At 43.0% G+C, this 22,686-nt stretch overlaps 1 protein-coding gene across 6 annotated transcripts in view; it reads left to right on the forward strand.

Moving 5' to 3' along the window:
- The window catches only part of TMEM178A (transmembrane protein 178A), a 132,749-nt gene that overhangs the window by 68,183 nt on the left and 41,880 nt on the right, over positions 1–22,686 (forward strand). For 3 of the 6 annotated variants that reach the window (XM_055326939.1, XM_055326940.1, XM_055326941.1), the window contains 2 exons: positions 13,181–13,481; positions 13,938–14,339. In XM_055326939.1, the coding sequence (XP_055182914.1) occupies positions 13,445–13,481; positions 13,938–14,339 (439 nt within the window). In that variant the 5' untranslated portion in view covers positions 13,181–13,444. Of the gene's footprint in view, positions 1–12,846; positions 13,124–13,180; positions 13,482–13,888; positions 14,340–22,686 lie in introns of those variants that run through there. The other 3 variants (XM_055326943.1, XM_055326942.1, XM_055326945.1) reach the window with 3 other exon arrangements.

Raw genomic sequence — 22,686 nt, forward strand, 5'->3', positions numbered from 1 at the left:
AGCACCACTTTGGGGGAGGGAAGGAGTACTTAGCCAAAATAAATGCCTGAGAAAAAGGGCTGCCTGGAGCTCAGGGGGATTGACTCAGACATTCAGGCTCCAGCTGTTAGGAATTTTAATTGTCATCTCTTTTGGACTTCAGTAGACTCTTGGAGCATGGTCAAAGAGGAATCTGGGTAAAGGAGGAGAGGAAGAGGTGGTGAGTCCTAGGCTACCTGTCTGAAAACTGTATTAGTTTCCAGTTGCTGCTATAACAAATTACCACCACTTGAAGGATGCAAGACAAAACAATTTGTTATCTTACAGTTCTGTAGGTCAGACATCCAGAATTAGTCTTGCCAGGCTAAAAAGCCAAGTCATTGGCATGGCTGTGTTCCTTTCAAAAAGCTCTGGGGGAGAATCTGTTGTGCCTTTTTCAGCTTCCAGAAGCTTCCTGCATTCTTTGGCTTGTGGCCTACTTCCTCCGTGTTCAAAGCCAGCAACAACACATTTCTCTAACCCGACTCTCATTGTACACATCTCTCTGATTAAAGCTGCGAAAGGTTCTCTGGTTTTAAGGATGCATGTGATTAGATGGGACTCCGTTGGATAATCTAGGATCTCTCCCTATTTCATGATCTTTAATCATGTCTGCCAAGTCCCATTTTCCACGTAAGGTAACATAATCATAGGTTCAAGAGCAGGGAGAATTACTCTGTTCTACCAAATCTCAAAGTTTATGTCTTCACTGAGATAGAAAAAGGAAGCTTCTACCTTTAGACTTCTTTTTTGTCTCCCTCAGGCCTACTGGGGTATACATAGATCTAAAAAAAAAATCCTCTATTAGATCTCAGATCAGTCTGTGACAAATTAAATTTTATTATAGGCAAGAAATAACAATATTAATTATACCACTTTTTCTTTATTCAAATTATCAATTTAATTTCCATCTTAGGGGTAACTCTGGTCTCTCCTTCTCCATGTCTTTCCTTCAAACATACATGAGCTTTGTTTACCTTCAAAAACTTTAACCTTTCTGACCTCTAGTTATAGAATGATTCCTCTCCCTCCTTTGACTGCCAAAGTTCTACAAAAATTAATCAACATATGTTACCTCCCCACCCTCAACCTCTTCAACTTCTGTTCATCCTTCAGACCCCAGAAGTTTTATTCCTGCCTTAACCTCTCTATTGACACTAACCTGCTGAAGGCCCCAGGGATAATGTCACTGAGGCCCCTTTTCTCCCTCCTACCGACTGCTGGGTGTTTCTGCAATTCTTGATACCACTGAGCAGGCCCTTCTTGAAATTCCCTGTCCTTGGCTTGTGTGACTCTCCTGATTCACTCATAGCATGCTGCCAGACCCTGGTTCCTTGTCCTTTATCTCTTCTTGGCCTCCAGACACAGCCCCTGCTCTCCTTGTCTACACCACCTCCCACAGATTTCTCAGCTTAGTCACCTCTAACTGGATACCTGCTAAATCTACTTGTCTAGCTAGCTGGTGGACATTTCCATACAGATATTCTTCTGTCCTCTCAAACTCAAAAGGCCAGAGCTTAGGCCTCCAAATCTATTCTCCCTTCGGATTTATTTACCTACTTGCTTAGTTAAATGTTGTTTATTTATTTTAGTCAACAGATCCATCATTGTCCTTGTCATCTTGGCTTGAATTTCTAGCATTTGTGTCTCTTTCTTTCCCCTTTGACCTATTCACCATTTTCATTCATAATGTTTCTGGCATCTTTTCCTTTGTGTCCATTGCTACCATCATGACTCTCGTCATGCAGGCCTGTGGGATCTAAAGTCTTCACTATTTACTTCACTGCCAGTGCTAGAGTAATTCCTAATCTCCCTTTTTCATCAATCATTCTACTTGTCTTCATTGCCTAAGATCTTGGTTTTGTTTAAAGCCTCTACAGTCTGAATCTAATCAATATTTCCAAATTTATCCTAAACTTTTCATCACAAACTTTCCATTTTAGCAGGACCAGGATGCTTACTGTCCCAGAAACATAACCTTGTTCGTTACTATATCTGGGTGCACGTGGTTTTCCATCCCTGAAATATTCTCTTCCTCTCTACCAATTTACTCCCATAGATCTTTCAAAGCTCAAGTCCCAATTTCCTCATCAGTACTTCTTTGGCCATCTCTATTTATAAGATTTCTCCTTCCTCTGAACACATTAACATTTTCTGAGCATAATATAGATCAGCAGAGAACTTCCATAAGGTCCAATCATCCACCCACCCATCTTCCTGCAACTGTCATCTTGTCCTCAATTCCTTCCACTGTTACTAGGGATGAACTCTGCATTCACCTACCTAAGACAACCTCTCCACTTATCTACTATAGGCCATTCACTGACTTTACACCAGCAATTCTGCTTCTCTTTTCGGTATCAATTTCTCCATCCCTCCTGGATCATTTCCATCAGCATACAAACATGCTGTTATCCTCTCATCTTTAGTAAAACAAACAAATTTTCTCTTAATCCCTCTTCCACCTCTCTTAGTATCCATTTTTTTTCCCCTTCACTTCATGGCAAAATTCTTTGGAAAAGTGATCTATTCCTGGCCCCAACTTCTCTCCTAGTCTCTCTCAAATGCATACCACTCAAGTTTATATCTCCATCACTCGGCTGAAATTTAAGGTCCACTTTATTAAGCTTTATTAAGGTCACCAAAAGCGTCCATTTTGCTAAATCCAATGCTCAGTTCTCTTTTTCCATCTTGCTTGTCCAATCAGAAGCTTTGAGATCTTGGTGACTGTCCCCTATTTGAAACTTTCTTCACTTAGCTTCCAGGACTCCACACTCTCTTATCTCTCTAGCTATTCATTTCAGTCTCCTTTGCTGGCTCCTACCCATCTCCTTGACCTCAACTTGTAGCAGTTTTCCCTTCTCAATCCTTGACCCTCGTCTCTTTTCTCTCAACACTCCCTACCTGGGCAATATCATCCAGCCTCATGGTTTAAAAGTACCATCAATATGTGGATCCTGCTGGCTATCAAATTGGTATCTTTAGGGGTGCCTGGGCAGCATAGTTGATTAAATATCCAACTCTTGATTTCAGCCCAGGTCATGATCTCAGGGTTGTGAGATCAAGGGGGCATTAGCTTGGCACTCAGCATGGAATCTGCTTGAGATTCTCTCCCTCTCCTTCTGCCCTTCCCCTGCCCCCGTTCATGCATACTGTCTTTCTCAAATAAATAAATACATATTAAAAAATTTATATCTTTTGCCTGAACTCTTCCCCTGAGCCTTAGAGGTGTATCTTTTAGTTGCTCACTAGACATCTCCACTTAGATATCTAATGGGCATCTCAAACTTAGTGCACCCCAAACTGGGCTCCTGAAGTTGTCCCTGTTCCAAATTGTACTTTCCATAGCCTTCCCCATGTCTGTTGATGACAGCTCCACCTGGTCCCTTTCTCACACCACACATCCACAAATCCTTTTAGCTCTACTTTCAATATCTATCCAGAATCATTCCACCACTTCTTGTTCCTCTACCATTATCATCTATTCCAAAACACTGTCATGTCTCTATTAATGATACAAATAATAGTTAAGAGTGCAGGCCCTGGAGTCACACCATGCAGGCTTCAGTCCTGGCTCTGCCACTTACTAAGGGTACGACCTTGGGACAATTTTTGTCCCTACTCTGTGTTTTAATCTCCTCATTTGTAAAATAGGGATAATGATAGTACTACTACTACTACTACTAATTATTATTATTATTATTATAATGACTAAATAAGAAAAAAATATAAAGTGCTTAGAAAGTATCTAGCAAATAATATGTGATCAACAAATGTCAGATGCATACTATTATTCTATAGATCTTTATGGAACTCCATGATAATACATAGAAAGTAGTAAGCAAGGGGCACCTGGGTGGCTCCATCAGCTGAACCTCAACTCTTGATTTTGGCTCAAGTCATGATCTCATTGTCCTGAGATTGAGTCATAGGTCAGTTTCATGTTCAGAGTGGAATCTGCTTGAGATTGTCTCCCTTCCTCTGCCCCTCTCTGACCTCTAAAATAAATAAATAAATAGAATCTTAAAAAAAAAAGAAAGAAAGAAGGTAGTAGGCAAGAAGATCAGGGAATTGTGGAACTGGCCATTCTCCTAAACATGAGCCTTCCAAATCCTTAAATACCTGAACCCACCAAAGCTTGGGAGTTATTGTTCCAATCAACTCTGACCTGTGCCTACTGCTTGGTATGTTGCTTATTTTGTGCAGCTTCTACCTACAAATTTTTAGCATAATAGTACATAGATAATATTTCTTGATTGTTTACTATTTGTTATTGCCCTCTCTTTTTCCTTTGTCTTGAGAGCAATTTCTATAGTTCCTCTTCTTCCAAACTTCATTTTAATTGCCAGGAACTGGACAACCCCGGTGGCTCAGGGTTTAGCACCACCTTCAGCCCAGGGCGTGATCCTGGGGACTCGGGATTGAGTCCCATGTCAGGCTCCCTGCCTGGAGGCTGCTTCTCCCTCTGCCTGTGTCTCTGCCTCTCTCTCTCTCTCTCTCTCTCTCTGTGTGTGTGTGTGTCTCTCATGAATAAATAAATAAAATCTTTAAAAAAATAATTGCTGGGCACCTTAGATAGTGGTGCCCTTAGTTCTGATGCTGGCTATGTTCCGGGTTGATCTCCCCCTTTCGGGATTCCATGTCTCGTTTGCTGTCATTGCTACCAAATATAACATTTTAAAGGGTGTTCTACAAACCCAGTTAACAATTCTGTCATGAGAGCCATTTTAAGTTCTCATTTTATTGACACAAAGAAGCTGAGCTTGGTGAAAGTGACTGATATGAAATGGAAAACGGTAAGGTGCTGAGTAAGAGTGGGAAAAGTAAGTAATTAAAACTATCTCCACAAAATTCGGGACCAAGAAAATAGACTGTAAAGGAAATTGTGAAATTAAAGAATTTCCCTAAATATCCAGAAAGCAACTCCTTGAAATTGGACTAAGATTCAATGTTTAAAAAACTTCAGGAGTTTCTTTTAGCTAAATACCAGAATTCTTAGGAGACAGTCCCTTTCTGTTGTGTTTTTGTTTCAGTGGGATTCACAAGGGCACATGGTAAGCTGGCTGGAAAACACTAAGAAACATCCCCCCTACTGCCAACCCCCTCCCTGACTTGCCACTCACATAATCCAACGCTCTTGATCACATACAGATTGCAGACACCAAATAAATTAGGCAGATGGAACTCATACATCAAAGCCACCTACTTGGATTCCTTTTTGGCCATTGGTGCATTTCCTCTCTCTCTTTTTTAATCAGCCTCATAAATCTGACCCTGACAAGGTCCTTCCTCTCCATACCAGTAGTTGGAGGTGAGATGGTAATTTGTCCTCAAGCTTTCATTTGCTTCTCCACTTGAGTGACCCTCAATGCCACGTGGCATCCATTCATTACAGGGGCTCAGGTGCAGCTATGGGGAGGTATGTGCCAAGTCCTACCAAACTGGTGACTCCTTCCAAAAGCACAGGATGGTTCTCCAAGCACCATGCACATCAGATGATTACACTCCACAGTGTAGGATGAAATCCTTGGCATACTGACAGCCATAAAGAATACAACACAGTGTTATGTATTCTTCAGAGTATCTCATTCCTGATAGCTATTCATGGACTGGCTAATGATTACCTGGACCCAAATAACTCTCTCAAGAGGTTTATCCAAAGCAAGAATTAAAGGTAAAAACAGAGTTGTCCAGGATGGTGGCCTCTCTGAGGTAGAGGTAAACTTGTGCTAAATTCACCATTTTCAGGAACATTCAACTCAATCTTTGTCTCCTGGTCTTGAGAGTGTGAATTTGGAACACTGACCTAGCTCATGTGTCCAAGTTTGGATTTCTCATTGTTTGTGGAGAACTTCCTTCTGACTTCTAGCAGCTGCATGTGGCTGAGCCTTGAGTTCTGGAGTCTTTGCTTTTTTCTCCCTGTCCTTATAAGGAGTCTGTCTCTTTTATTTCTCTCCTCCAGATGCTATCCACAGCTGACTTAGTGTCCCCTTGCCCTCTCTGGGTTTCCTCGGCCCCTTGCATAGGGAGGGGAAAGTCCAGACACTCCCTGTATTCTCCTAACATGATTGGTACACATAGAATGCAGTAGCCATGGGCTGTCATTTCTACAGAGGCATTTCTATCTAGTCCATTTAAAGACCTTGAGAAATGGAGATACCTTATCGTACTCTGGCAGCTTATTTTGGCTATTCACAAAATAGCATTAAACCTCTTTTATGGGCTCATAACAAAAGAGTCTATTGAAAGAGCATAATGGTTTCTCATACTTTTGAGTGCCCATTATTCCACCAATACTACAGACAATTTATGTTTTTAGGGGTCTTATAGTAGGCCTCCATTCTTTTCATTAGGGCACAATCCTTGGGAGAGTGATGGCCTGTACTATACCTAGGATTATGACTTGCAAATGTGAGCAGCCACCAAATATTATTGTTGGAGATGATAAATGACAACAGGCACCATTCATATCTCGAGCATTATTAGAAAGACTTTACATTCACTAGGTTGGCAAGTGTTTCATATTCCTTGTGGAATTCATTCCTAGAGCAGCCCTAAGAATACTACTACTTGGTTCCCCATTGCACAGATGAGGAAACAGAGGTTTGGGAGGCTAAGTAAATCTCTCTTCCTCACACACAAAAAACACGCTAGAATTTGAACCTGAGTTTTTCTGACTCCACATCCCAGAATCTGTATTATCTCTCTTTGTGTCAGCATAGCATGTCCCTGGACTCCCCTGCTTTGGTAGGGAGACATGCTTTGTCTTGGTGCTTGAGCACCTAAAAGGAGGCTTTGACCCAAATCTCTCAGTTCTTCTAGCTACACTTTCCCTGAAGCAATTTCATCCAGTCCTGAGAATTTAAATATCAACATACATATAACACCTACATGCTGACATCTCTAAAATCTAAATCTTCCTTCCAAAATCCTTTCCTTCCTCTCTGGCTCATATATCCGACTGAGATTTCTAAATGGCATCTCAAACCTAACAAGTCCAAAACAGAATTTTGCCTGACTTCTCGTACATGATATCACGGTTCACGCAGACCAGAAACGGAGGCATGGTTCTTGATTTCTCCTTTCCCTCCTCTGGACTCAAAATAATTTTGTGGCCTCAACCTCTACCCACTTCTCTGTTCTACTGCTGACTTTTTAGTCTAAGCGAATAATACCCCTTGTCTGGACTATTGTAACAAACTCCCAATTGGTTTCCTTATTTTCGTACCTGCCACCCCCCAGCCCCAATTCATTTTTCACATAGCCTTCTGAGTGACATTTAAAGCATGAATCAACTCATGCTCTTCCCTGCTTAGAACTCTTCAAGGGCTTTCTTTCAACTAAAGTCCAAACTCTATAGCATGGCCTTTAGGACTACATACAATCTGGCCCTTGACCAACCTGCGCTGAATCTTCTACCACTCACTGCCTTATTTCCTGCTCTTAGCTACAGTGGTCCCTCTTCAGTTCCTCCGTGGTACAAAGCTCTTTCATGCCTCTGGACCTTTGCATTTGCTATTCCCTTCACCTGGAATGTTCTCCTCCTGGCCCACGGGTACTCAATAAATGTTAACTGAACAAATGAGAACAGCAGATTGCCTCTCCTACAAGAATAATATATACAATGTGAAAAAAAAATCATGTCATTAATAACTTATTTAGCCGTTTGTATTTATGACATATAAATTATATGAGCTTCATATAATTTGGTTATGGGTTTTCTGAAGCACATTTATATATTATACGAATGGAGTAGGGAGAAGGGAGTGGGCACAGGGGTGGAAGAAAGCATATCTAACATGTAGTAGTCATGAATCCTGCAGAGAAGATGTTCATATCCATGTTTTTCCAAACTTAGGTGATTTGGGGAGGTTAGGAAACTGGCTAAGAGTTAGCAGGTAGGAAGCAGTAGTCTGGAAATTATAGGTGGTCTGACTCCAGCACCTCTGTGTGGTTCCCAGATCCTGGGGCCTTCGAATAGACACAGCTGAGAGAGGAGATTCAAGGGTAAGAAAAAGGGGAGACCCGTGGAAACGCTAGCTTTTTTGTTCACGTGGGCAGCATTACAGGCTGCACTGAACCCCATGAGGAGACTGAATATCTCAGATATAGCCAAGTCTATGCTGGTTGTCAAACATGGCCTGAACGAGCTGCATTAGACCTCGCCTTCAGAACCTGGTATCCACACACACAGATAAGGCGGGGAATGCAGTTACGTATGGCAATTAATAAGCCACCATCTGCTAAAGCATCCCACTCCGAGTGGGATTTAACATGGTTATGGGTTTCTCTGAATGTGTGTGTGTGCGCGCTTTTTCCCACCATATGTGTTTAAAGGCTCCAAAAAGGAAACAGCTTAATCCAGGAATGTGAAAAAGAATGGTGACATTCTGTGGTGTGTCACTGAAATGAAAAACTTATCAGGCACCATCTATTTTGGGGGTTTTGTGGTATTTTGTGGTTTCAGGCTTCGAGTTAGTGACAAAATGGCACTGCCAAGATGACTTACCACATGCGTGGGGGAGAGAAGAGCACTGTGGTAGGCGCTCCTTCTAAAATTTCCTTTTGGCTTTGCCCTGGACTGAGTTGACACACATATAGAAAATATCCTTTTTCCTCCAAGGCCTAACTGAGAAAGCATCTATTCTACTTGGCTTACCTATATTCTTCCCAATGGAAATTAATCCCTCTGTACTACGTTTTCCTGTGGGAGTCTCTGTGATCGCACTCATCCCAGGCAATCCTTCCTGGTAGCCTCTTGCGTTTCTATCTTCCTCTTCTGCTGACCTAAAGTTCCCTGAGGGTTACAGGCTATGCTTTTTTTGTTTCTGCATAAGCCAGTGGGACCTAGCACAATTACTTACTTTGGAGGTACTCCATATACGTTGTTGAATGAAAATAAAATTGTTTCAAGGGAACAATTTAGGATGGTGACTTTAACACAAGATACCTCAGTCATCTGCAGAAATGACATATTGTAGATTAACAACATAATCGACTATGTCCTTCCATTAAATGCTAAAAATGTGTGATATTATTAAAAAAATAGCCCCATTTGTTATGAGAGCTAGGGCATGGTTTTGCTTAGACCACACATGGTGGGAATGTGAAATGGTGCAGCCACTCTGGAAAAACTGTGTGGAGGTTCCTCAAAGAGTTAAAAATAGACCTGCCCTACGACCCAGCAATTGCACTGCTGGGGATTTACCCCAAAGATTCAGATGCAGTGAAATGCCGGAACACCTGCACCCCGATGTTTCTAGCAGCCATGTCCACAATAGCCAAACTGTGGAAGGAGCCTCGGTGTCCATCGAAAGATGAATGGATAAAGAAGATGTGGTTTATGTATACAATGGAATATTCCTCAGCCATTAGAAACGACAAATATTCACCATTTGCTTCAACGTGGATGGAACTGGAGGGTATTATGCTGAGTGAAGTAAGTCAATCGGAGAAGGACAAACAGTGTATGTTCTCATTCATTTGGGGAATATGAATAATAGTGAAGGGGAATATAAGGGAAGGGAGAAGAAATGTGTGGGAAATATCAGAAAGGGACACAGAACATAAAGACTTCTAACTCTGGGAAATGAACTAGGGGTGGTGGAAAGGGAGGAGGGCGGGGGTGGGGGTGACTGGGTGGCGGGCACTGAGGGGGGCACCTGACGGGATGAGCACTGGGTGTTATTCTGTGTGTTGGCAAATTGAGCACCAATAAAAAATAAATTTATTATTAAAAAAACCACATGGTCTAAATTCTCTGGAATCTAAATGTTTAAAATAAGGGAGGATATTGCTTTTGGTCTCAGCACTGGGGCAAAAAAAGGGTTGAAAGCTTTTTAGAATATTCATGGTTAGCATGGGTCGCTTAGCATAGGTATGCCAATAAATCATTGCCACAGCTCTGTGATAATTGGAGATCTCTGTGTGTGTGTGTGTATGTGTGTGTGCGTGTGCATGCACAGACATTTTATAAGGAAATATTTATTTAAGAACTTCCTGTCAAGAGAAATAAAATGAATGTCACAAAGCACCTAGATATTATGATAAGTGTGTTTGCAGAAGACAAAAGTATTTTGTTTTCTAAATATTTAAACATGGCCAGCATGTCAGTTGGGATGTTTAAATGTTATGGGAATTAAGAAGGACTCTAGAGTGATGTAACGGATAATTCTCTCCAACCTAGAAAGGAGAGTTGGAAGCTGAAGGATGACATAATCAAAGTAATATTTGAGAAAGAGGCATTTGGCAACAGTATCCAGGATAACTGCAGGCAGGGCTGCTCCTGGAACCACAGGGGCAAGGGGAAGCTGTAAGAATAACCACATGCAAGGCGGTGGAAGCAGAGCCATGGCAAGTGATAGAAATGTGGAGGAAGGATTCGGTCTGAAAGACAGTTCAAAGGAAACCCCCCCCCCCATTATTTTTGTGAATGTGATAGATAAGTCTAAAATCTTGAGTCTGGGTGACTTGAATGACCTGTCAACACCCAGAAAGGAGAAGTGGGGAGGGGCAGCTGGATGTAAGGAACTACAAGAATTTGCTTTTGGACATGCGGAATTCAGTAACGCGGTGAGACATCTGGATGGCAATTCCCTGTCTCCGTCCCTGTCCTTTTTGGACATGGTGGTTTCCTGACAGATGCGCTGGGGCTATCAGATCTGGAGATGGCAAAGAGAAAATTTAAGACAGGAGAAGAGTCAGCTAAGTTTGAAAACATTGAGGTCACAGCACAGCCATGGCTGAGACAGGCCACTCTGTGCCGGTTGGATACCTCACCTCCTATCATCCTGACTCTCTGCCAGCCTAAATGCCCTCCCTCATACACTGACTGGATTCGGGCTTACGCTTCTGCTTCTAGTCATCTGCAAGCGTTTAGCTTGTCATCAGGCATTAGAACATGTCAGCTTTATGATTTAAAAATGTAGAAAAAAGTTCTTATTTTACAGTGACCCAAAATATTAAAGCCTCCAAGCTTGTGAAGTAGATATATACATCAAAGAGGTATATTCTGACTGTAATGCCAGTATCTCTGATCTAATCCTCTTGGTAAAGTTTAACTCATCCTTTGGAACTAACTCAGAAGTCTCTATGTAGCCTGCCTGCCTCCCCAGGCTGTTAGTTTTTTCATTGTCCACGTTCCCACAACACTGTTCTTATTTCTGCTAGAGCACATGGAACAGTTGATGTGACTGTCTCTGGCCACTAGACTGCGAGCATCTTGAAGATGGAAACTATTCACTCATCCTCGGATCCCCACTCCCCTAACAGAGTGGGGGTCAGTGGGTGATCCTTCATTGTCGGAAATATCCAAAAGAGAAATTTTAAGAACATGGATGGTGCAACGTGCAGTTGCCGTAGCAAAGCCTGTGTACACATCATATGTCACATCCCTGCCGATGCTGTTAAGGCTGCACCAGCAGAGGCAGTGCTCTCATTACATGCTGCTGGCCCATATTTGTAATGTGTGACATTTTTTATGAAATACTATCAAGGGTAATCCATCATAGAGTAACCTTTAGATTATATGCTGAGACTGATCTTAAACATAGACATAAATGAACTTCAAAAATAATGCTATTTTCTAAGAAGGGTATGATCAAAGAGTTGTGGCTAGGAAAATAAAGCAGAACATTATGCTCTTTAAAGTCAAACGAAAGTGCCTGAAAAAGAGGTTTCCTTCTGTCTACTCCAGTGGGGGACGGGGTTATTGTGTGAGGATAAGCAGGTGACTCTGAAATGTGGCGGACTATTTCTTGTAGGACAAGTGTATGAAAATGTAGATGAGTTCTCACCAAAGGTTTGATCACCCTTGGGGCTTGCAAGGTTTGTAATCACTTTGTCTCAAGAAGTGTTTTTTGTTGTTGTTGTTGTTGTTGTTGTTGTTTTTTAAATAAAAGGACACATGACACCTTGAGTGAATTTCAGATGTCAATTGTTGGCTTACAGTTAAAGGCATTTATCTCTGCATATCCATAAAGATCTAGGATTTTACACACATTTTATAGGGTATAAATAAAAGAAGGCTTCTAAGTCTCATCATTTTTGCGTAAATCCAGATAAGACTCCTCTGATGAGCTTAGCGTTTCCTGTTAAGGAAAAGCTTATAGGTGAGAGAAACACTAAAATTATAATTCTTTGTCTTCCTTAATTAGACTAGAGCTCCCCATAGATCTTGCTGAAGCTGTGAGAAAATCCAAGCAATAATTCACATTGTCAGGTCAGCAGATATGGGCACAGGGGTCCAACATGATGGAAGGATTTGCTTAGGTGACCTATCCATGAATGGCTCAGAAGAGGTACACAACCTTCACTGGAAATATATGCTCTGAAGATGCCGAGGCCAAACAGCAATGAAAATAAATCCCAGCAAGGTTCTTATTCCACCTTTACAGATGTCATTCCAGAGGAAGTGTATAAATCCCATTAATACCAATTGATGTGGGGCACTAATTAATAAGTTCCATTAAATCATGGAGTAATGACATTTAGCATCTAATGAATGCCTCATAATCTCTTGATCATTAATATTTTATAGCATAAGAACACAAGAATTGGCATTGTGGGCTCATGCAGCATGGTTTTCTGTCTCTGACAGGGCCCCAAGGGCATTAAGTGGCACAAGGGTATTGCCCCTGTGTTGTAAGACTACACAACATAAACGGTTGAATCTTTCAGTGACCCTGAGTTCTAACATTTCCTCATTTTAGTAAATGCGAATCTGTCATTCTCCTAATTAACATCTGTGGACTGCTAGTGCCCTGGAAGAATAGAAGGGAGCTAAGATGCAGACTTTGCTGTGTAGCATTGCTTTCTTGTTGACCCTCCCATTGCATGCAAGAAACTTGCACGGGAGAAAATCATTACTTTGACTTATTACCGGGGGCTTTCTTTATTCAAATGCAATAATCACCTCACAGAGCAGGTGCCATTGCAAGGGTTTATTGATCCTCTGCTCTTCTAGAAATTCCAGGAGGCCGTCACTCACTCCGCCGGGAGACAGAGGTGGTCAACAAAAAAGAACTCAGTCTCAGAGAAGGCTGAAGGGAAGTGGGAGAAAACCCCTGTCCATCGTCGTCGTAACGGTCCGATCCGGTGACATTCGGTGCCTTTTTTTTTTTTTTTCCTCTTCTTCTTCTTTATTTCTTTTCTTTTCTTCCAGAAGAGGGGCTGGAGGAGAGACAGCGCTTAGAGGCTGCAGTGGGCAGGAGGGAGAGGGAGAGAACACCACAGAGAGCTGGCCCAGGGGTCTGGGAGGCTGCGTCCTTCAGGCGTCCAGAGAAAGGGTCTGCGGCTCCACATCACGGTTCCCAAGAGTTAAATTTCACCAGCAGCCGGGTCTGGATGGGATCGCTTCTGGGCGCAACACGGGACGCTGATCACAATCAACTTGGACAAGTGACAAGACCGAGTCTGATGCCGATGGATGTCTTTTAAGGTCGTTGGAGGCAGCGAGCTCAGGGGTAGGTGGAGAGGAGCCTCGAGTCCAGGGCCGGGCTATAAAGGGACGCGGAGTCGGCGAACAGCGAGACAAGCCCCGAGTGGGGGCAAGAGAGGAAGGAAGAGTTGGAGAAAAGTAGGGGGAAGTGGGGACAGGGTTAGGGCAGAGAGGGGAGAGGAGAGAAAGTGAGGGCGGCGGGGAGGGATTGAGAGGAAAGGGGGCTCGCGGGAGGGAAGGGCGGGCGGCAGGCTCGGGCGGTGCAGGGGAGGCTCGGGCCGAGCGGTGGGGGGCGCCGGGAGGCGGGCGAGGGGCTGCGCGGGGGGCGCTCGCGGGGGGCGCGGCGGGGGGCGCGGCGGGGGCCGCGGAGCGGGCCGGGGCGGCGGGCGCGGGAGGGCGGCGGGGGCAGGTGGGGGCGCGCGGGGGGAGCGCGGCGCGGGGCCGAGGCCAAGCGCATTGTGTCTGGCGGCGGCGCGGGAAGCCATGGAGCCGCGGGCGCTCGTCACGGCGCTCAGCCTCGGCCTGAGCCTCTGCTCCCTGGGGCTGCTCGTCACGGCCATCTTCACCGACCACTGGTACGAGACCGACCCCCGGCGCCACAAGGAGAGCTGCGAGCGCAGCCGCGCGGGCGCCGACCCCCCGGACCAGAAGAACCGCCTGATGCCGCTGTCGCACCTGCCGCTGCGGGACTCGCCCCCGCTGGGGCGCCGGCTGCTCCCGGGGGGCCCGGGGCGCGCCGACCCCGAGTCCTGGCGCTCGCTGCTGGGGCTCGGCGGGCTGGACGCCGAGTGCGGCCGGCCGCTCTTCGCCACCTACTCGGGGCTCTGGAGGAAGTGCTACTTCCTGGGCATCGACCGGGACATCGACACCCTCATCCTGAAAGGTGAGCGGCCGCTGCGCCCTGCGCCCTGCGCCCTGGGCGCCCCGCGGCCACCTCCCCGCCGCGGCCCCGCGCCCGCGCTCCGCTCCCGCTCCCTCCTTCATCCTTTCTTCATGTCCCTCCCCTTCTTGCCTCTCTTGCCCTTCTTCTTTCCACGACGCTCCTCTTCCCTCCTTATCCTGCTCTCCCTCTCCTCCGCCTCTCGAGTCCGGGCTTTAGCCGAGCCCCCCGCCCCGGCCCCCAGCTTTTGTCCGCTCCTTTCCTTCCTTTGACTCCTTTCCCCCTCTTCCCTCTCTCTCTCCCCGCGTCCTCCTCTGTCTTTGTACACCTGCCCGACCTGGAATGCATGTGTAGATTTTCTTGACGCTGCTCCCCCACGGAGGGTGACAATAAAAAAAATTAAAAAAAAAAAAAAAAAAAAGACCAGACCTTTCCCCAGCCGGGCACCTCTCAAGTTGTGCTTTTCCTTTTAGAAATACCTTTGGAGGAAAAGCAGTGCAAGCCTCCGAAGAGGAGGAAAGAGGCTTTTTCTTGTATTGTGCAGATGTTGGGGTTAGATGGGACTGGCCTGGCCATCCCAGCCTGGCCGGCTAATGGGAAGCTAAGGAGGCCCCAGACCTTCTTCCCGACCCCAAAGTGCAGGGTTTCCTGTCGATTAGACGTCAGATAGCATTATTTCATTGGTGAGGCGCTTGAGCACAGGTAGGACTTGCTTCTAACCTTCCTGATCGCTCCACCCACCATCCTCCGTTTCTAGGCACACCGGGGTGAGGGCAGGAGCGGACCTGCCCAGGCCCTTTAAAGCACAGCTTTCTGGATTTGGCATAGAGTCTCTCATGTCTGTGATACCTTGTAAGGTGGCTTTTTGTTGTAGTTGTGGTTTTTGGTACTGAGTTGTAGAGCATTAGTTTGCTTTTCGGAAATCTGTGCAACACCTGGCTTCCATGCATGTAAGCAGAAGTTTGATTTTTTTTTTTTTGTAATCTCATTCATGTAAAAATATGCAAGTGACAATCCTATTGGTGAAGTTTCCTTCTAACTTTCAGAGCTCCACTCTTATTATAAATTATTTTTCTCTGAAAGGAAAAAAAAACCCACCCTCTTTCCCTTGGACTCATTATTGCAAAAAAAAAAAAAAAAAAAAAAAAAGAAAAATCACTACATTTTAGTATTTAGTAGCCATTTAGAAAAGCCAACGAACAGACTTGTGTGGAATTACAGCGTGGAATGGAATTACATAGAAAGGAGGGGGTTAATAACATTTTGGCCTTCGGAGTCTTGTTAGTTGGCATATTCTTCATTTCTCATACATGTCAACTTCCTCCTTCCCATGGCTAGCTCAGCTGGGGACTGCCATCTGAAATCTGTCTGTGCATGGAAGGACTCCAGCACTTTTGGGGAGGAATAAGATACAGTAACCTTCCTTTGGGAAGTACATCTTCTTCTTTCTTCTCCTAACTCACATCCAAATCTGATTTCACCTCATGAAGATGCTGCATAATTAATTCTGATAGTAGCATAGTACATGAACAAACTGTAAAAGCTGGATTTGGAGGCTCAGTTATGGAATGCTCATTTAGGCAAGGCAATTTTGAAAGCTAAGCAGCATAGTCTGTCTTTGGAAGCGACAGAGCTGCATTGCCTTAGACTCTTTCTATGCCTACAGTAGTTGATTGCACGTAAATTGCATATAGTGGAATGCCTGAAACAGCAGGGCAGAGCCTAACCCAACAACAGGAGAGGGGCCCCCACAGGATACTGCACATTCCCCACCTCTGGAAGTGCCCTGGCTAGCTGAGGTGCCCAGCTCCGGGGTAATCCAGAGCCAAATATCCTAAAAGTAAACGGACTTTAGAGGCCATTGAATCCCGTCTCCCACCTATTGTTCAAAATCCCTTCTACATTCTTTCTGGCAAATGTTTGTCCAGCCTAGCACTTCTATAAGATTTCTATACTAATTAAAATTATAATATATTTCTTGTCATGAACACAGTGTTTTAGATTAAAACAAAATCACCTTTATAACATTGGTGGTGTTTAGCTAATCCTTTGTGCAGAACGGTAAAGGGTTCTAGGCTATAACCAGAAGACATGGACTCCATTGCTGGCTCTACTGCTCAGATGCAGTGTATCCTCCAAGAAGTGTCCAGACCTCATTGGCCTTCGGTTTTCTTATCTGTGGTATTAGGAAAGCTGACTATTCTTTAGGGAATTTTCTAGTTCTAAAATTTAACATTGTTATAATAATAACAGTGTAAATTTAGCTTTCTGGGAAGTTAATGAGCTGACATTATTACGACATGAGGAGTTGGGAGAAAATGACAGCTATCAGTAGATGATAGGATCATCATTTGTTGTTTGGGAGACGGCCAAAAATGCTTCAAGTACTTTCAACGTTGCAACTAACCTACCTTGGGCTAGTTACATAACTCTTCTGGCTCTCCATTTCATCACCTATGAAATGAAGGGGCAAAATGAACAGCTTAAAATTCTATAATTCTACAAATAGTTTGATTTTGGCACCCGTATTAGGTAAGCATTATTACCTTTGTTTTGGCATCTGACGTTCGTGGCTGCGGCGTGAATTTCTTAAATGAGTCACATGTATCTAGCAGTTGACATCACATCCAATTTAAAAATTTAAAGAACTAGGGTCTTATGGTCTACTTTTACTTCCTTCTCTTAATTATTTTGTTGATGAGTTTTAACATTTAGAAATCGTAGTCATGAGAAATGAAGAAAAATAGACTTAGATGGGGGAGGTAGGTGGGGAGTGGGGTGGGGTGGGTACGGGCCGCAGAACCACCTGGGATATTTAGTGAGCTTTGGAGAGAAAAAGAGACGAGCTGTTCCTCATAGGACTTAGAAGGCAAAACCCGGAGGTGAGTAAAAGTTGCAGAGAAGAAAGTGTGAGTTGATAATATGGAAAACATTCTCACTGTTGGAATTGTTTGCATTTCCTGTTACTGGAGGCCAGGCAGGTATTTCTGAAAGATGTAGAGGAGACAGAAACAGTCAGTCTAAACGATGAGAAATTAGTTTTGAAATGGAATGTATAGACTATCTCATCTTGATCTACTTAAGGAAAATCACAGAAAAACATTGATTTCGATGGGACAACTATTTGGGAAAAAATCACCAAATTCTAAGTGTCACTCTTCATTATGACTCTAGTTCACTGCTAGCCCCAGAGTGACCCTAGGTCTAGACTGGACCTCCAAGCAGGACCTTCAGTAAGAACAGTGGTAAATTTCTTGATAAATGCCTTGAAAACCAAGACTAGAACCCCGTGCTCCTCTGCCAGGCTGACAAAGGACTTTTTGCCAGCCCAGTTTGACTACAGTTGTTTTTCCAGCTGCCAGGCCTCTTAACTAGCATTGCATTGGCCAGTCCACATATCTCTCTCTTGCCCACTGGGATAACTTGCAAAGGCTTTAGAGATTTTAGGTTCATTCACTATTTCCATCGTTTCCTATCCAGTGCAGTAAATGCCAATTGCAATAATGTGCAAGGTAATGAGGAAGACGTGGCATGTGGGGTTCTTTTGGGTTTGAGTTGGTCAGTTGACGCTAAATTATTCTTCCATACAATTCCTTCTTGCAGCTGACTTTTGCTGCTAAAGAAGCTGTACTGGTCAAAGTAAGTAGTGTATGCAAATGAAGTCATCCTCCACTTAGCAATTAGAAGGATAGAAAAGTTGAGAGAGCCTAGTTACAGGAACTTGAAAGAATGGACTTAAAATGTAGAGCTTCAGGCCTCCCTGTGCCACTGGGACTGTTAGAGGTTTGAAAGAAACTGCACATATAAAAGTCACAGAAAGTCAGTAAAGCGGGTGGACGTGGCGTGGATCACATAAGAAGCCCAGGGAATGAGAAAAAGGTGACCTAAGGATAGGTTCTCCATTCATTCATCTGATTTATTCACTCAACGAATACATATTGGGTGTCAGGTATTGCTCTAGGTGTAGAGGATACAGGAGTGCATACATGGACATAAGTGTCTATCCTCCTAGAATTCATATCAAGTGGTGGAGGAGTTCTTTTCTAGTGGGTTACATGGGAACCACCCGTAGTAGGTTGTGGGAAGAGCGCTTGGAGAGGGCTGCTAGCACTGGTAGGCAAATGACAGAGAATACGGTGCAAAGTGATGGAGTGCTCTGCCCTTTGGGGGACGCCGGCCCTTCTGTTCCAAGTACAGCTCTTCTGTTTAAACTACTGGATGAACATTCAAATAGGAGGACAGATGGAAGGAGACTCAGTTGGAAACATTATATAATGCTTCTCTCAGTTACTGAAAACACTGATTTTAATAAATAAACATTGATGAGGCTTGTGAATACATTATGTAGAACTTTGGAGAAACTAATTTTGAATGGGAATTAGTCATTGAAATTATATCTTAAGTTCCAACTGTTCTTACTAGCCCTCCCTTTAATTTTCTAAATTTTTTAATTAAAGTTTTTCATTAAAAACCATTAACATTACATTTCAAGTATATGTACCTTGTTGATGTAAATCAAATTTTAGTATTATATATTGCCTGCAGTAAACAAAAGGAAGATTCATGTTGCAGTGTTTTGTTTTTATGAAATTGAAAGGGGTAGGATTTCAGAAATGTGAAGATGATAATTCTGTATGCATATTGTTAACTTGTATAAATCATTTGGGATTGAATTCTTGAAACTTGAAAAAAACATGTTCTTGTGGTTTCAGAAGCATTTTTCATCTAATGAGGTAAACAGAGATATCAAAGACAGTAGGACACATATACTTTGTCATTTTGTTCTGTGTAAGAAAAAGAAAGTAGGAAAATTGGTAGGAATTCATTGGATCTGTTCTTCATTCTGCTAATGATTTATCTGTTTCCCCTGTTGCTTATTTTCCATGAAATTAATAGTCTGTACAGGACCCACCAAGTTCTACCTGACACGAAAATAGATTGATGCTCCTCTTCAGCTCATTTGTAGACCAAAGTATCATTTGTGTTAGAATAATTATTTCCCAAGAGCAGATTATCTAGGAAAGTTGAGAGGCTAGCACTGTTTCTCCTCCCCGACCCATTAGGTCACATATGGTTCTCAGATCTTGTGTTGAACCAGAAGATGCTGCCGGCAAAACGATTCCTTAGTTTTGGGGGTGCTGGGGATATCATCAAGACTGTCTTTTTCTTTCTTTACTCTGAAAGCAAGTGGTCTCCGAAATTGTTTTGAGAATCACTGTATATAATTTATATTTATTCATTTTAAAGTTATGTGCTTGGACCATCCCAACATATGCATCATAAAACACAGATAAAAGCAAATTTTGAAGGAATGTGGTAATAGATATCAACAGAAGTTCAACTATTTTCACCCTACATTCCTAAAGATTGCTTGTATACCCCCTGGCATGTGCATACTCCACTTTGAAGAGTGCTTCTCTCACTGCTCATTAGCAGAGCCAAGTTTCTCATCTGAGCCAAGAAAGGAGTGATTTTTCCTATCCTGGCTGAACTTTATTACTTTATTGGGGGATGTGTGTCTCCCAGTACACTGTTATGTCACACACATTCATCTTGCACAGGGGAGAGAAGACACATTTTATTTCTGTATCATCTCTGATACCAGACACAGCATTAAACGAGCCCTTTTTAATTAAACAACTGCCAGCTCATACTACACAACTCTTAATGACTAGATTTGTGGTTTTGTTGCAAAGTGTTTTGAGGCTGAACATAGCCAAGAGTAGCACTCTATGATTCAACACATTCTATTGCTAATGATCCTGAAGGTTATCTTGAATAGAAATGAAATTCTTACTTACCATTCTACTATCGAAAAAAGATACTTGCTTAAATTCTTTCCATCTATACACAGGAATTGTTTTTAAAAAGTGATTTATAAACACAAAAGTGGATGAGCTTTTAAGTGGTTTGGGATCAGAATTGGCAAAATCAATGACCTTTTTATTCACCATGTCTCATGGATAACATTCAGCAATGGTTTTGAGAGGAAAAAAGGAAGAGTTTTTGCTATGTCATGGAAAGTTCACATCCAATTATATCCAAGTTGCTGTGATTTTTTCCCCTTAGCTACTGATTTTTCTTCTCCAAAGCTCAAAAAGAGCCTTCAAACTCTCAAACCTCAGGCCAACTACTGGTAATTGCAAGTGTTCTTGATTGCCTTAGAAGATAAGCTTTTGTTAGGGGAGCATCTGGACGTTAAGATCCATTGAGGGAGAAAAGGAGACTCCCCAGTGTAGATGCTAAGCTAGAGACCGTCAGGAGTAGGAACATTGAAGGAATTTAGGCGGGGGATGGGGTTTCCCAACAGTTAACCAAGAATGGACTTTCCTTCCATCTCTGTTATGCCTGAAGGGCAGATTTTTGATCTGTGACCTCGGTGTGGCTTTCTCCGGTTTCACTCGGCCCACCTTTTTCCAGTTCACCTTATCTTTCAGGGAGCTTCCACTGTCCTTTCATACTCAGTGGTGTGAACATCTGTTCCATTTTGTGGTACTATCTGCTGGCTAAAAGCATCAGATTTGGTCATTCTCTTCACTTGCCACCCTCTTGCAGAAGCAACTGGTGAAATAGAAAGGAAAAGTTGAAAACAGCCAAACTGGAGGATCAACAAGTACTTCAAATAGGAAATATGTCTCCTTTGGAATAAAACATTAGCTCAACATTCGGGGGCAGTTCAGCTAAGATCATTTGAACAATGTAGACTTGCTTTAGGTTTAAAAAATTAGTTTTCCGGGATCCCTGGGTGGCGCAGTGGTTTGGCGCCTGCCTTTGGCCCGGGGCGCGATCCTGGAGACCCGGGATCGAATCCCACATCGGGCTTCCGGTGCATGGAGCCATCGGGCTTCCGGTGCATCGGGCTTCTCCCTCTGCCTGTGTCTCTGCCTCTCTCTGTGACTATCATAAAATAAAATAAAAAAAAAAAAAATTAAAAAAAAATTAGTTTTCCTACACTTACTATCTAAAAAAAAAAAACAAAAACAAAACAAAACCCACAAACCACCACAACATTGATATTGTCTAAAGCCTTGCACAACTGGTTGTAAAGATCTTTATCAAAATAAAGGCATCTGTAAATAGAAAGTGGGCTTTATCTTCCAAAGCTGATAAAATTTATGACAGTTTATTTTTTTCACTTTCTTCTAGTGTTTCCCTGTGGTTAAAAGTGATTGCAATGATTAATCTATTTTACTGCAAGTTTTAACTAAAAGGATGTAACTGAACTTGGAGCATGAGAGACTCAGCATCCGTGTCTGAAGCTGACAGCCTTTGTTTGCTGCAGGGTAACTGGAGACTATATGCTGTGCTCCATCTCTCTTGAAATTCAGCCAGATAAACTGATTGCAGACCTAACAATAATGTCATGGGGCACCCATCAGAGAATGCACCAGCAAGTGAGAAAAGGGGAGCAATACGAACCGCATTTTAGTTTCTGTTATCTTAAATTGCTGAGGACACATGGAATTATTTCCTATAACTTGCTAGGTGTCCCCCAGGGTTCAGACTTTTTGATATTTTGTTTACAGGTAAAAATCAATCAACTAATTTCTCCTCTAAGGACCTAAAGGATGTGCTGTGTTCCCTTTTGGTTTTCTCAAGTAATTTGATACTAGATAGGTATGCAGAGAAAAGGTTCCAGAAATATAAATGGGAAATTCTGAACGTATTGATAATTCCAGAAGGCGTAATTGTCTCTTTGCAACAGGTCACTCAACTGCAAATCAACACTGATGCTTCCATCTGCCAATAAGCACTGACGTGCAGACTTTGGGTCTGTCACAGTAGAACAGGCAGGATTGGGAGAGTGGGGGAGTGGGGAGGGCTCTATTTGGCTTGGATCTCTTTTGTTTACATGTTTAGGATTTTTATTTGGCGTAGGGGATGTGAGCATTTGCTTCACTCAAGGATCAGTCAACAAATGTTACTGAGTGTTGGAAAGGACACACTTTTGAAGATAAGAGGCTGCTTAGTGAAAAATATGGGTGCCATGTCCTCCTTTCTTGTAGGATTGTACTTTCCCTTAACCATACCCAGAGTAGTGAGGAAGGAGGTCTGGGTAAGTGGTCAATTTCACTTTAGATGCCATTTCTTAAATTCTCACAATTTTGAAAACTGCTTACAGTGATGTTTACAGTTGTCATGGAATTTTAAGCCCATACATCCTGTTAAGTTAAATGGTACTCAATGAAGTTATCGTGAAAAACAACAGAACTGATCGCCTGTCACATGATTGAGAAATTATGAAACTGATCATCGCAGTGACCGTTTGATGTCGCAAGAGACAACTGAAGGGGAGAAGAAACCAAACATATAATTGAGCCTAGGCCAACTGAAGCTCAGTGTTTGTTTT

This window comes from Nyctereutes procyonoides, unplaced genomic scaffold (genome assembly GCF_905146905.1).
Source record: "Nyctereutes procyonoides isolate TBG_1078 unplaced genomic scaffold, NYPRO_anot_genome, whole genome shotgun sequence".
Lineage (NCBI taxonomy): Eukaryota > Metazoa > Chordata > Mammalia > Carnivora > Canidae > Nyctereutes > Nyctereutes procyonoides.